Genomic DNA, 12,053 nt, shown 5'->3' with positions numbered 1-12,053 from the left:
GTTTGTTCTCAAAGTTAGGACTGTTGTACCTTTAAAGTAGTCCTGTAGTTGTGTCTGTGTAGCTCATACTCTTACTTGTGATAGAGTGATGGAGAATTTAAAACAAAAACAAGCACTCAAACAAACCAAAAGACTAAGTTTGGAAATGAAGAGATTCATTAAACTGAACTTTTTCTCTCAGGACTCTTGTGCTACCTGTGCTTTTCTCCATTGACCTCCCCAGTGCCCCTCAGCAGGAACTCCTGTGCAGAATGTTCCCTTGACCTGATTCTTCTGTACAGTCTTTCTTCTAGTTCCATTCAGTGCTTTTGTCCAAATAGGTTGATTGCATTCTTTTGATCTTGAAAATCTTCTGCCTAATTATTTTTCTTTAGAGCCAGAACAAAAATAGTATATTCAATGTATAGTCGAAAAGCAGCTGAAGAAGTGAAGCGAGAATTGATAAAGTTACAAGTGAATTACTACGTTCTGGAAGAGTCCTGGTGTATAAGAAGATCCAAGTGAGTACTTAATACAGCATTTTATATTCAGAAGACATTAAAGTTAATTCAGTCTCATGGCAAGTGCTTTACTAGTTGTATGTGTAAGATGTATATAATAGCAAAGTACAAGCAGAAAAAACTTTTTTGATAATTATTTGGAGTTTTTTCTTTTCTAGTCATTTTAAACATCTATTTATTTTATAATGATATACATGTGCACATTACCTTAAAGGTATTGGCACTTACTGATAATTTCCCAAATTGTTCATATGTGCCTTTGATGTTCTTTTGAGAAACTTTTATTTAAAGTTGGATGTATTTTCTTTCAAAAGACTTGTGGAGTCTGAAACCAAATAATGGAGAGTCTCATTATAATGAAGTCAGGCAGCTTTGTCCATACCACATCTCTGCACCATACCATATCCTGTGATAGATGGGACCCCCCCCTCCCAGCATCAACTCAGAGTGAACTTCTTTCTTTCTGTTTTGCATCTTATTTGAGTGGGAAAATAATTAACCTTACGGTGACCCGTATTCTCTTGGGTTTATAGTTTTAAAAAGTATCTATTTCCACAGAGAAGTTCACTAAGCAGAGTAGAGCAATAAGAGTAAGATTTTAAAAGCAAATGTGAATTCTAAAGTTGACTATTTAGAAATGTTACACTTGGGTGACTAGACAGCAGATGATAGCTTGCTATTAAAATATCAGAGCATTCACCCCATGAGGAATACAGAAAGGAATAGTTTTATCAGAAATCAAGGATATTTTATGGAATGCTATTATTTTTAAAATTCTCACTACTCTTTAAGTAAACAGAAGTCTCCAGGAGATTGCTGTATCTGTGGCTTAATCATACTCATTTACCATGTATTTCAACAATACACAAGGGTGTTAAGATGAAATGATTAAATATTGACTTAGGAGTAAAGATAGTTCTGTGACACAGTACCTATCAAGCATTGCCCACAAGGAAACTCAAATAAATTTTTATTGTTGAATGATTTTCCATTGAATATGTCACAGGTGATTTGAATTTAATGAGGATCTACAGAAAATGTTATTGAGTCATAATTTAGAAAACGCTTTAAGTCTTTATGAACGTAAGAATATATGTGAAACTTATATACATAAACTTTAACTTTGTTATATAAATTTAGGACAAAAAGTCATAAGCATCTCTCATAACAATTTGATGAAGACACTGTAATAAATGAATGGTGGGCTGACATTTGCAGTCAGAAGGACTCAGGTTTTTGGCAGAGATTTCCACCAGCATTGGGATCTTCTTTACTGACTTAGGGTTTACTCTCCAACTCTCCAGTTCAGTGATGCCAGCCTGAAACACCTGTAGGTTACTGGAACATAAAAATTATTTCATGACCTTTTTTCTCCAAGCTAATGATGAACCTTGATTCAAGATTCTTCATTTTTTCCTAGCCTCCTGCATAGTGTTTTGAATATGTGGAAATTGCAGAGGCTAAGGTGCTTCATTCTGAAAAGAAAAAAGGGACTTCCCTGGTGGCGCAGTGGTTAAAAATCCGCCTGCCAGTGCAGGGGACATGGGTTCAATCCCTGGTCCGGGAAGATCCACATGCTGTGGAACAACTAAGCCCGTTGATGTTGATGGAGCTAAGATGTTGACGGAGCTCCTTGGATTTGCATAGTTGTAGTAGTCTCATGTTCTGATGGGCAGAGCACTGGTTTTTGTACACAAGAAAGGATCAAAAGACAAATTTAGGAAGTATGGCAATAAATCTTGCACACTAAACAAAGTCAGCAGTAAAGTAACTGGCTTCTGATCATCTCCATTTAGAGCTCACTTACAGGCATTAAGACTGAGAGTTGAGAGGGGTGGAGGTGTGTGCCAGCTTCCCCGCCTCTGGACCTTGACTTGCCCTTGTTGTATTTGTTGCAGCAGGAGTGGGGAGGGAGGAAGCTGAAGAAGTGGCTTCCTCTCATCTGGTTTCCCTGCTCAGTTACTGAAAGAACACTATCTACTACAGGATTATAAGTCTCAGGAAATCTTAGATAGGTGCACTCTGCTTAAAGCTGGAGACAAAACACAGCTCTGCTTTCTGTCCTGACAGGGAAGCAGGTGGAGGGCTCAGACAGAAGAGGAAAGGGAAGAAGGACTAATACTTAGCACATACCTTTGCAGAAGGAAGAACTGAGTTTCTGGCCAGAGAGCTCTCTACCAGAATCGGGATCTTCTTTATTCCCTTGGCCCTCACTCTCCAATTCTTTCTGTTACGCCAGCCTGAGACAGCTGTATGTTACTGGAAAAGAAAGCTATGGCAGAACAGGGGGAGCAAGTGGGGAATTCAAATAGGAGAAGAAAGGGAAGAGGGACTAATATCTATCTGGAGCTTAAACTGTGCTTAGCACCTTGGTGGGCACTGTATTTATGTGCTCTCATTAACAGAGTGGGTTAATTGTGTGCTTGATTATTCCTTAAATACTTGATACCCTGTGTTCAAATACAAGTAGGAAAATATACTCAAATGCAAGTTGTAGATGAGTTTTTAATTAACTCCTTTTTTATTCTCGGTTCTCTGCTCTCTTTCTCATTAATTCCCATAATAGAGTTGACATAAAATTAAAATACGTGAATTCAGAAGAAAATTATTCAGATTTTCACTAATGCCATTTTAAAGATGTAGCTGGCTGGCCTGGGGAGACTTCAGAAAACTCGGAAAAGGACTAAAGGATGTTAGACAGAGCTCACAAAGGCAGCTCTTTGCCCTCTTCTTTTCCTGAAAGCAGTTGAACTCAGTAGCTGGTACTTCATATATGTTTTACTCTCTACTGTCATTGGCCTGCAGTGTAATAACGATTTGGCCTTAGTATGTGTGAGAAAATTAAAACATAGAAAATCCAAGTTCAGTCATATTTTCGTACATCGATAGAATCTTATTGTCGACAAGGGTGTGCAAAAAAGTGTGCACTGAACACTCTTTGCAGGAACACTCACTGGTAATACCTTTTTGGGAGATACTTTGATAGAATCAAAGTGAAAATTGTATAGCCTTTTGACATAGTGATAGTGCTGCTTCTAGAAGTTTAGCTTACAGAAAAATATGGGCATAACATTGTTTATATCAGCATTGTTTTATAATGACAAAATGAGAAACAAAATATCCATCCATAAAAGAGTGGTTAAATAATACATAGAATTACTAGCATCTATGAAAAAGAATAAAGTAGGTCTTTATGAAATGCAACAATGACCACTTTTCATTCCTAAGTGAGGAGTCCCAGATTAATCTTGTTTTTGTAAAAGCAACCCAGGAGCATCTGTGAATATGAATATGTCTGTGCCTATGTTTTTGTGTGCTTGTATGTCTGAACGTGAAAAGGTCTAGCAGAATGTATGCTGGATTGTTTATAGAAGCTACCTCTGAGAAACGGTGTTGGAGGTGACAGTGACTCACTTATTTATTTTGATAGGTTTATATTTTGACACTTTGTGGGTGAAGGTTACCTTTAAATTAAAAATGTTACTGAAAAGGAGAAAGCATGTGCATTTCTGTCTAGTGCTTGCCTCGTGGTGGAGAGCAGGGGAGTGGGACTGCCATCGGGAATAAAAGGGACTTGTTGGAAATGGTTTTTTCTCTTATAAAGAAAAGTGAAACAACTATGACAAAACATAAGCTGTTGCAAATCTCTATAATTTTTCCTTGATTTTTCTGTTTTTAATATTTAAAAAAAACATAAACATTGTGAAATTCCTTTCACCTTTTTTGTTTCTATTGATATTTGGAAGAGTCCAGCCCAGTTGTCTTGTAAGAATGTCCCACATTTGGATTTGTCTAATTTATTCCACATGATTAGATTCAGTTTGACAAAATTTGGCAAGAATAGTACATAGAAGATGTGTACTTTCCATTATGTCACTTCGGTAGGTACCTGTCACTTTGTTCTATTATTGGTGATGCTAAGTTTGATCACTTGATTAAAGAATGTTCCCCAATTCTCTCCATTTTAAGTAGACAAATCTCCTTTATAATCAATAGCCTTTCACCATGTAGTTCTTGCATCCACTTCTTATAATTCCCTGAATCAGTTATTACATTGATGATTATAAAATAGTTAGGTAATATAGATTTGAAAGTAATATATCGGTTACTGATTAGGTGATTGTTGACGTTACTATTGTAATTGTTTGGGGGCACCATGTACTGTACCCATATAAGATGGCAAACTTGATGGGTGTGTGTGTCCTGACTGTTCTACCAACCAGCCATTCCCCCCATCTCTCTCCCTCTCCTTGGGCCTCCCTACTCCCTGAGACACAGGCCAATTAATAACCTTTCAGTGGCCTCTAAGTGTTCAAGTGAAAGAGCTACATGTCTCTCACTTAAAATCAAAAGTTAGAAATGTTTGGGCTTTCCTGGTGGCGCAGTGGTCGAGAGTCTGCCTGCCGATGCAGGGGACACGGGTTCGTGCCCCCGTCCGGGAAGATCCCACATGCTGCGGAGCGGCTGGGCCTGTGAGCCGTGGTCGCTGAGCCTGCGCATCCGGAGCCTGTGCTCCGCAACGGGCGAGGCCACAACAGTGAGAGGCCCGCGTACCGCAAAAAAAAAAAAAAAAAAGTTAGAAATGTTTAAGTTTAGTAAGGAAAGCATGTCAAAAGCCAAGATTGGCCAAAAGCTAGGTCTCTTGTGCCAAACAGTTAGCCACATTGTGAATGCAAAGGAAAAGTTCTTGAAAGAAATTAAAAGTGCTACTCCAATGAATACATGAACGATAAGAAAGTGAAACAGCCTTATTGCTGATATGGAGAAAGTTTTAGTGGTCTGGATGGAAGATCAGACCAGTCACAACATTTCCTTAACCCAAAGCCTAATTCAGAGCAAGGCCCTAACTCTCTTCAGTTCTATGAAGGCTGAGAAGGTAAGGAAGCTGCAGAAGAAAAGTTTGAAACTATAGAGTTTGGTTCATGAGATTTAAGGAAAGAAGCCGTCTCCATAACATCAAAGCGCAAGGTGAAATGGCAAGTGCTGATGTAGAAGCTGCAGCAAGTTATCCAGAAGATCTAGCTAAGATCATTAATGAAGGTGGCTACCCTAAACAACAGATTTTCAATGATGAAATCGCCTTCTATTGGAAGAAGATGCCATCTAGGACTTTCATAGCTAGAGAGGATAAGTCCATGCCTGGCTTCAAAGCTTCAAAGAACAGACTGACTCTCTTATTAGAGGCTAAAGCAGCTGATGACTTGAAGTTGAAGCCAGTGCTCCATTTATCATTCTGAAAATCCTAGGGCCCTTATGAATTATGCTAAACCTGTTTTGCCTGTGCTCTATAAATGGAACAACAGAGCCTGGGTGACAGCACAACTGTTTATTTACAACATGGTTTACTGATTTTGTTAAGCCCGCTGTTGAGACCTACTGCTCGGGGAAAAAAAGATTCATTTCAAAATATGACTGCTCATTGACAATGCACCTGGTCACCCAAGAGCTCTGATGGATGTACGACAAGATTAACGTTTTCATGCCTGTTCGTGCAACATCCATTCTGCAGCCCATAGATCAAGAGTAATTTCCAAGTCTTATAATTTAAGAAATATATTTTGTAAGGCTATAACTGCCATAGCTAGTGATTCCTCTGATGGATCTGGGCAAAGTCAGTTGAAAACCTTTTTGGAAAGGATCCACCATTCTAGATACCATTAAGAACCTTTGTGATTCATGGGAAGAGCTCAAAGTCTCAACATTAGCAGGAGCTTGGAAGAAGCTGATTCCAGCCCTCATGGATGACTTTGAGGGGTTCAAGACTTCAGTGGAGGCAGTAACTGCAGATGTGGTAGAAATAGCAAGACAACCAGAAGTAGAAGTGGAGCCTGAAGATGTGACTGAATTGCTGTAATCTCATGATAAAACGAATGGATGAGGAGTTACTTCTTATGCATAAGCAAAGAAAGTAATTTTTTGAGATGGAATCTACTCCTGGTGAAGATGCTGTGAAGATTGTTAAAATGACAACAAAGGATTTAGAATATTATATAAACTCAGTTGATAAAGCAGCAGCAGGGTTTAAGAGTACTGATTCCAATTTTGAAGGAAGTTCTACTGTGGGTAAAACACTATCAAACAGCATTGCATGCTACAGAGAAATCATTCATGAAAGGAAAAGTCCATCAAGGTGGCAAACTTCATTATTGTCTTATTTTAAGAAATTGCCACGGCCACCCCCGCTGTCTGCAACCATCACCCTGATCAGTCAGTAGCCATCAACATCAAAGCAAGGCCCCCCGCCAGCAAAAAGATTGTGAAGCCTTATCACTGAAAGCTCAGTGATGGTTAACATTATTTTAGCAATAAATAATTTTTAAATTAAGGTATGTAATTCTACTGCACACTTAATAGACTTCAATATAAACATAACTTTTATATGCACTTGGAAACTAAAAAATTCATGTAACTCACTTTTATTGCAATGTTTGCTTTATTGTGGTGGTCTGGAACCAAACCCGCGATCTCCCGGAGGTACGCCTGTATAATGTTCTGTGTCAGTATATTACCACTGAGTATGTGCTTGATACAGTCTCTCCCTTAATCGCTTATGTCATGGGTACTTCCCATTTTACAAATGTGGAGAGGGAGACTGAGTGAACTACCCAACACAAAATTCTTGGTAAGTAGCTGAGGCAGAATTCAACGGAGATTTCCTACCCCACCACCTGAATTCATGTATATTATATGTCTTTTCTTTCTTTATAGTTACCTTCGCTGTGTTCACCTTATTCTCAAGAGGATTTATGGTAGCTTACATAAATATAAATAACTATGATAGGATTTAAAAAAAAACTAAGAAAAAAATGACATGAGAGCAGGAACATAAAAAGTGTGTTCCTTTATCTGCCATTATATAATGTACATTGATTTTTAATCTGCACATTAACTTTTCTAGGCCTGGTTGCAGTATGCCTGAAATCTGGGATGTGGAAGATCCTGCTAATGCTGGGAAACCTCCCTTATGTACCCTCTTAGTAAAGGAGTCCAAGCCTCACTTCACCACTGTATTCCAGAATAGTGTTTACAAAGTCTTAGAAGTTATAGAGGAATGACCACTGCCTACAGAGAAGTCCACCAGTAATGGTTTTCATGTTTTGCTAATAGCTCATGCCTTGTTTTTAATTCAAATCCCCAAAACTTTTATAAGTAACTGTTTTCAAATGAAAAACATCTTATTTGCTCAATTTGAATGTCATTCTGATTGTAAAAATACTTATACGTTTATCAGTTGGTTACTATTTCAATGCACCCCTTAAAATTTGCTATGCAAATGAGTATATGCTTGTACTTGACTTAAATATTTGTCCTAAAGTGAGCAAAGCTACCTGTATAAAAAATATGATGGGTCGTGACAAGGGTGATATGAAAATATAGTCACTTACGGACTGTTTAGGGGCTCATTTTACAGTTCGTGGACTATTGATGCCACTTGCTTTTTTCTCTGCGTTTTGCTGTTGTCTTTTGAACGTTTCAGCGATTATTGTAAGTTCCTCAGTCAAGTCAGCCCCTATCATCAACTTCAGTAAGAATAGATGGGGCAGACATGGCATATTTGCTATGTAGAACTCTGTTTCACTTCTTCACATTCTTTTGTTCTCTGTTGCTCTCGTTAATGAAGCATTTCCTGCCTGTTATTAATCCAAGCTCTTGGACCTAGTCCTTAAGACCAAATTCCTGTTAACTACCAACCATGTGGCATTAGTGTGTGTGCGTCTGTCTGTCTGTCTCTCTCTTTCTCAATATTCTTTGTCAAATAAGTGCTATTTACACATTTAGTTGCTTAGCAAGTACTTATTCTTGGTTTAAAAAATTTAATGACAATTGTGTATTTTTAGTATTCATTTTTAGTATTGTTCAAATGTTTATATTTTAATAACTTTAAACCACTTAAAATTTTTCATGTATAATTGTAGACTTAAGAAAACTATTTTGAACAACCACAAATATAATGCATCTAGAAACTAATGTATATTTGAGTAGACACAATTTATAGTGGAACAGTAGACTGTAGTATGTGGTAATTTTTCTTTTACTATTAAGATACAATAACATATGACTAATTTTTTTGTCAAGTAAGTAAATGAATAATGATAAGTGAATGGAGTTTTTATATTTTACTTTTAAAATTGCCTGTCTTTAATAAGACGAAGCCTTAAACCTTATGTTATAATTTTGGTTCCAAAAAGCATCATTTCAGTATGAGGAATGAGTATATTCAGCCTTCCTCTTTGTTTTTTTTCTTTCCTGTTTATTTTTATTTGGAAAATTTTCCAATCTGCTTTAAATTTCTAGTATGAATTTTTGTTTCTTAAAAGTTAATTTGTGTGAAATGAGATTCTTCAAAACAGTGAATCCTCATAGTTTTGAGAAATGGTTTTAAGATTTAACATTCTAAGAAAACCATGACTCTGGTGGACTACACGTTTAATTACACAGTGTTCTCTTTATTAACCACAGGCAGATTAACCTCATTGTGGATTGTCCTTGAGACCTGAGTCCTCAGGGATGGTTTCCGGTGCCCACTCCGGGGAGCCAGTGAAGAGCTGTTCTCTTTCTGCCTTCTCACCAGAGCCCAAGGACAAGCCTGGTCTGGGGGAGGCACTAGCTTGCTTAGAGCAGACAGCTGCCGAGACAGCCTGGGCTGAGGACTGTGCAGCCCCCAGCCTTCCCCAGAGCCCGCCTCTCCCAGGGAGCCTCCTTCCAGCGGAGATTGTCAGTGTCTTCAGGTGCCTGCCCCCTCTTTCTCACTTACCGGGTGACTTATTTCTTGGTCTTTTGCCAGTCAGAAAACAAGGAAGCATCTGGGGAGTTGTGGATTAGGAGTAGAATTTGAGCAATGGTGAAGTAATGCAGAAAAATGGCAAGTGGGCACTTGAGGTCGAGGAGGATGAGAGGCACCATGGGCAGGAAGAGCGGAAGTGTGTGCTCTGCTTTATTTGCCATTGTTTCTCTCGTAAATATGTTTTATACATCCAGCAGTTACAATTTTTTAAAAAAAATTTTACTTTTAAAGTTCTCTATTCTTCCCACCTTTCAGGAATTCCTTTCCCAGTAAGTTCACATGTAATTATTTGAAATTCTATATAGGAAAAACATTAAAATACTGTTATAACTGTTTCATATGCTGGGAAAAGATAAAAGTAATCAAATTAGTTTTTTTTTTTTTTTTTTTTTTTTTGTCAGAAGACTCCTTTTGTAACAGTATTTATTGATGCAACTCCACCAGCAAACTATGAGTATATTTTAGGCCAGTCAGTTTAGAACAGAGGCCTTGGGCTACACTGCACACTCAGCCTTGGTCACATCTGGTAGCAGCTGGTGCTGTAGATTATTAATATCTTTTATGGCAGCACAGAGTAGTGGTAGGTTTGATATACATGACAAAATAGTATTAAAGCTCAGTATTTTATGCATTTTTAGCATTTAAAAATATTTTGCTTTAGTGTGAGGAAGGTTAGGATGGGCAAGGAAGTGATAAAATAGCTATTGCTATGATATAAAAAAAAACAAAGTTGGGGCATTATTTCTATAAAAAGATAAGCCTCTAAAAGTGCTTAGCAGAAACAGCGTAGTGTTAAAATAGAACAATGATATTAAGGAGAAAATGAAAGGATGTGTCAGAAATAAAGTGATAATGCATAGGGGAATTGTATTTTTATGAATTTTATGCCAGTTTACATGTACTATATCTGTTAAATAAAAAAGATCATGAAAAATATAGAAAGTGTTTTTTTGATTGTTATTTTCATTTCCTCCTTGGCTGTGGACATGTTCAGCCTCATTCTGTAGTCAGATAACCATGAACTGGTTTGTGACAGATTGCAGTCCTGAATAAATGGGAAGGGTTAAAGGTCCATGACACCACTTCGTCCTCTCCATCAGTGGTGGTATAGGTGTTGAGGTTCCCCATACTCTTCTTATGTTTATGGCATTATACACTAACATTTCCTTTATCATTTCCATGAAGGGACACAATCATTCTTTAAAGCCATATTTTGAGGATAATTCCAGAATTGCTGAAACCTTTTTTTTATACATTAGTTCTAAACCACAGTTTGGTCTCATGACATTTCCTAAATTATAGCTCCTTGTATTTGCTTGATATAAGTAAGCATCAACTTAGTTTTTGTTTGTTTGTTGGTTTTGTTTTTAATATGCTTGGAGGAAAGACAGTTTAGCTTAATTCATGCCTGTATAATATTTTTACACAGTAACACCTTCATTCTCTGACATGTTTGAGGTCAGTTATTCTCAAATATAGTGTGCATCAGAATCACCTGGAGGGCTTGTTAAAACACAGATTGCTGCACCCCACCACAGAGGTTTCTGATTCAGTTGGCCTAAGGTGGTGCTATATGATCTGAATGATTGTGTCCCCAAAATTCATATGTTGAAATCCTAATCCCCAAGGAGATGATATTAGGAGGTGGGACACTTGGGGGTGATCAGGTCATGAGGATGGAGCTCTGATGAATAAGATTAGTGCCCTTATAAAAGAGGCCCAAGAAAACTCCCTTTCCTCCTCCACCATGTGAGATCACAGCTACAAGGTGTAATCTATAAGCTAGGAAGTGGGCTCCCACCAGATGCTGAGTCAGCTGGCACCTTGATCTTAGGCTTCCACCCTCCAGAACTGTAAGAAATAAATTTCTGTTCTTAATAAGGTACCCAGTTTGTGGTATTTTGTTATAGAACCCCCACAGTAGTAAGTCAGGTAGGGCCCCCGAATTTGCATTCTAATCAGTTCTCAGATAATGCTCATGATGTTTCTGCAGGGATTGTACTTGAGAAAAGTGGCTCTAATGGATGGGAAGAGACTATCTGGAATCCTGGCCTCTAGAGGGTGCTCCATTCCTGAGAGCACTTATCCCACCCGGACAGGCTAGAGGGTCCCTATATTGGGAACTGAATTTTACGGAGTCCTTTCTTTGTCTCTTAGGGAGCGTGCTTCAACGGAACTTGCAAGGAACAAAGAATAGATAAGGTGATTTTTAACCAAGAACAGATAAGGTAATTTTTAACCAGACACTAATACAGCTCACTTTCATTGTGTTTTCTGAATAGGTGGTATGGGTCATTTAAGTATTTTGAACTTGTACACTAGACTGGGCTTAGACCTGTTTCTTTTCAGTTCAGAGACGGAAAAAGAGTGAAATCATTTGAGATCAAATTTACTTTTGTAAAATTACTTTGCCTAAAAGAAAATAGATATATTCAGTGATGTGTGTGGATTTTAAAACTTCATTTTCCACTTTATTACTTTTGTTTGGCTCCAAAAATCCTTAGTCTTCTCCCTCTATTAGGGAGCAGTTAAGGATCAGCTCTGGTTCACAGATTACCTGTTTCTCTCTTCTGCCTTCCCTTTCTCCTTCCCCCAACTAGACCCTTCTAATTTAAATCAGTAAAATTGTTCCCTGTGCAGAAAAAGAGGAGGTGCTTTTGAACTTCATCACATTCTTTTTTTTTTTTTTTTTTTTCCCCGGTACGCGGGCCTCTCACTGCTGTGGCCTCTCCCGTTGCGGAGCACAGGCTCCGGACGCGCAGGCTCAG

At 38.0% G+C, this 12,053-nt stretch overlaps 1 protein-coding gene across 4 annotated transcripts in view; it reads left to right on the top strand.

Annotated features, from left to right (window-relative positions):
* Positions 1 to 12,053, top strand: part of DPY19L1 (dpy-19 like C-mannosyltransferase 1) — a 161,085-nt gene that overhangs the window by 85,960 nt on the left and 63,072 nt on the right. For 2 of the 4 annotated variants that reach the window (XR_014326457.1, XR_014326458.1), the window contains exons 20-23: positions 375 to 500; positions 7,399 to 7,586; positions 8,961 to 9,229; positions 11,443 to 11,513. Coding sequence is in view for 1 of the 4 variants with exons in the window: in XM_082846637.1 (XP_082702763.1) it covers positions 375 to 500; positions 7,399 to 7,555 (283 nt within the window). In the remaining 3 variants the exon portion in view is untranslated. Of the gene's footprint in view, positions 1 to 374; positions 501 to 7,398; positions 7,587 to 8,960; positions 10,203 to 11,442; positions 11,514 to 12,053 lie in introns of those variants that run through there. The other 2 variants (XR_014326456.1, XM_082846637.1) reach the window with 2 other exon arrangements.

The sequence above is a fragment of the Leucopleurus acutus genome (genome assembly GCF_964270905.1).
Source record: "Leucopleurus acutus genome assembly, chromosome: 9".
NCBI classification, from domain to species: Eukaryota; Metazoa; Chordata; class Mammalia; order Artiodactyla; family Delphinidae; genus Leucopleurus; species Leucopleurus acutus.
The sequence above is the reverse complement of the archived record's forward strand: the minus strand, read 5'-3'. Positions and strand labels throughout refer to the sequence as shown.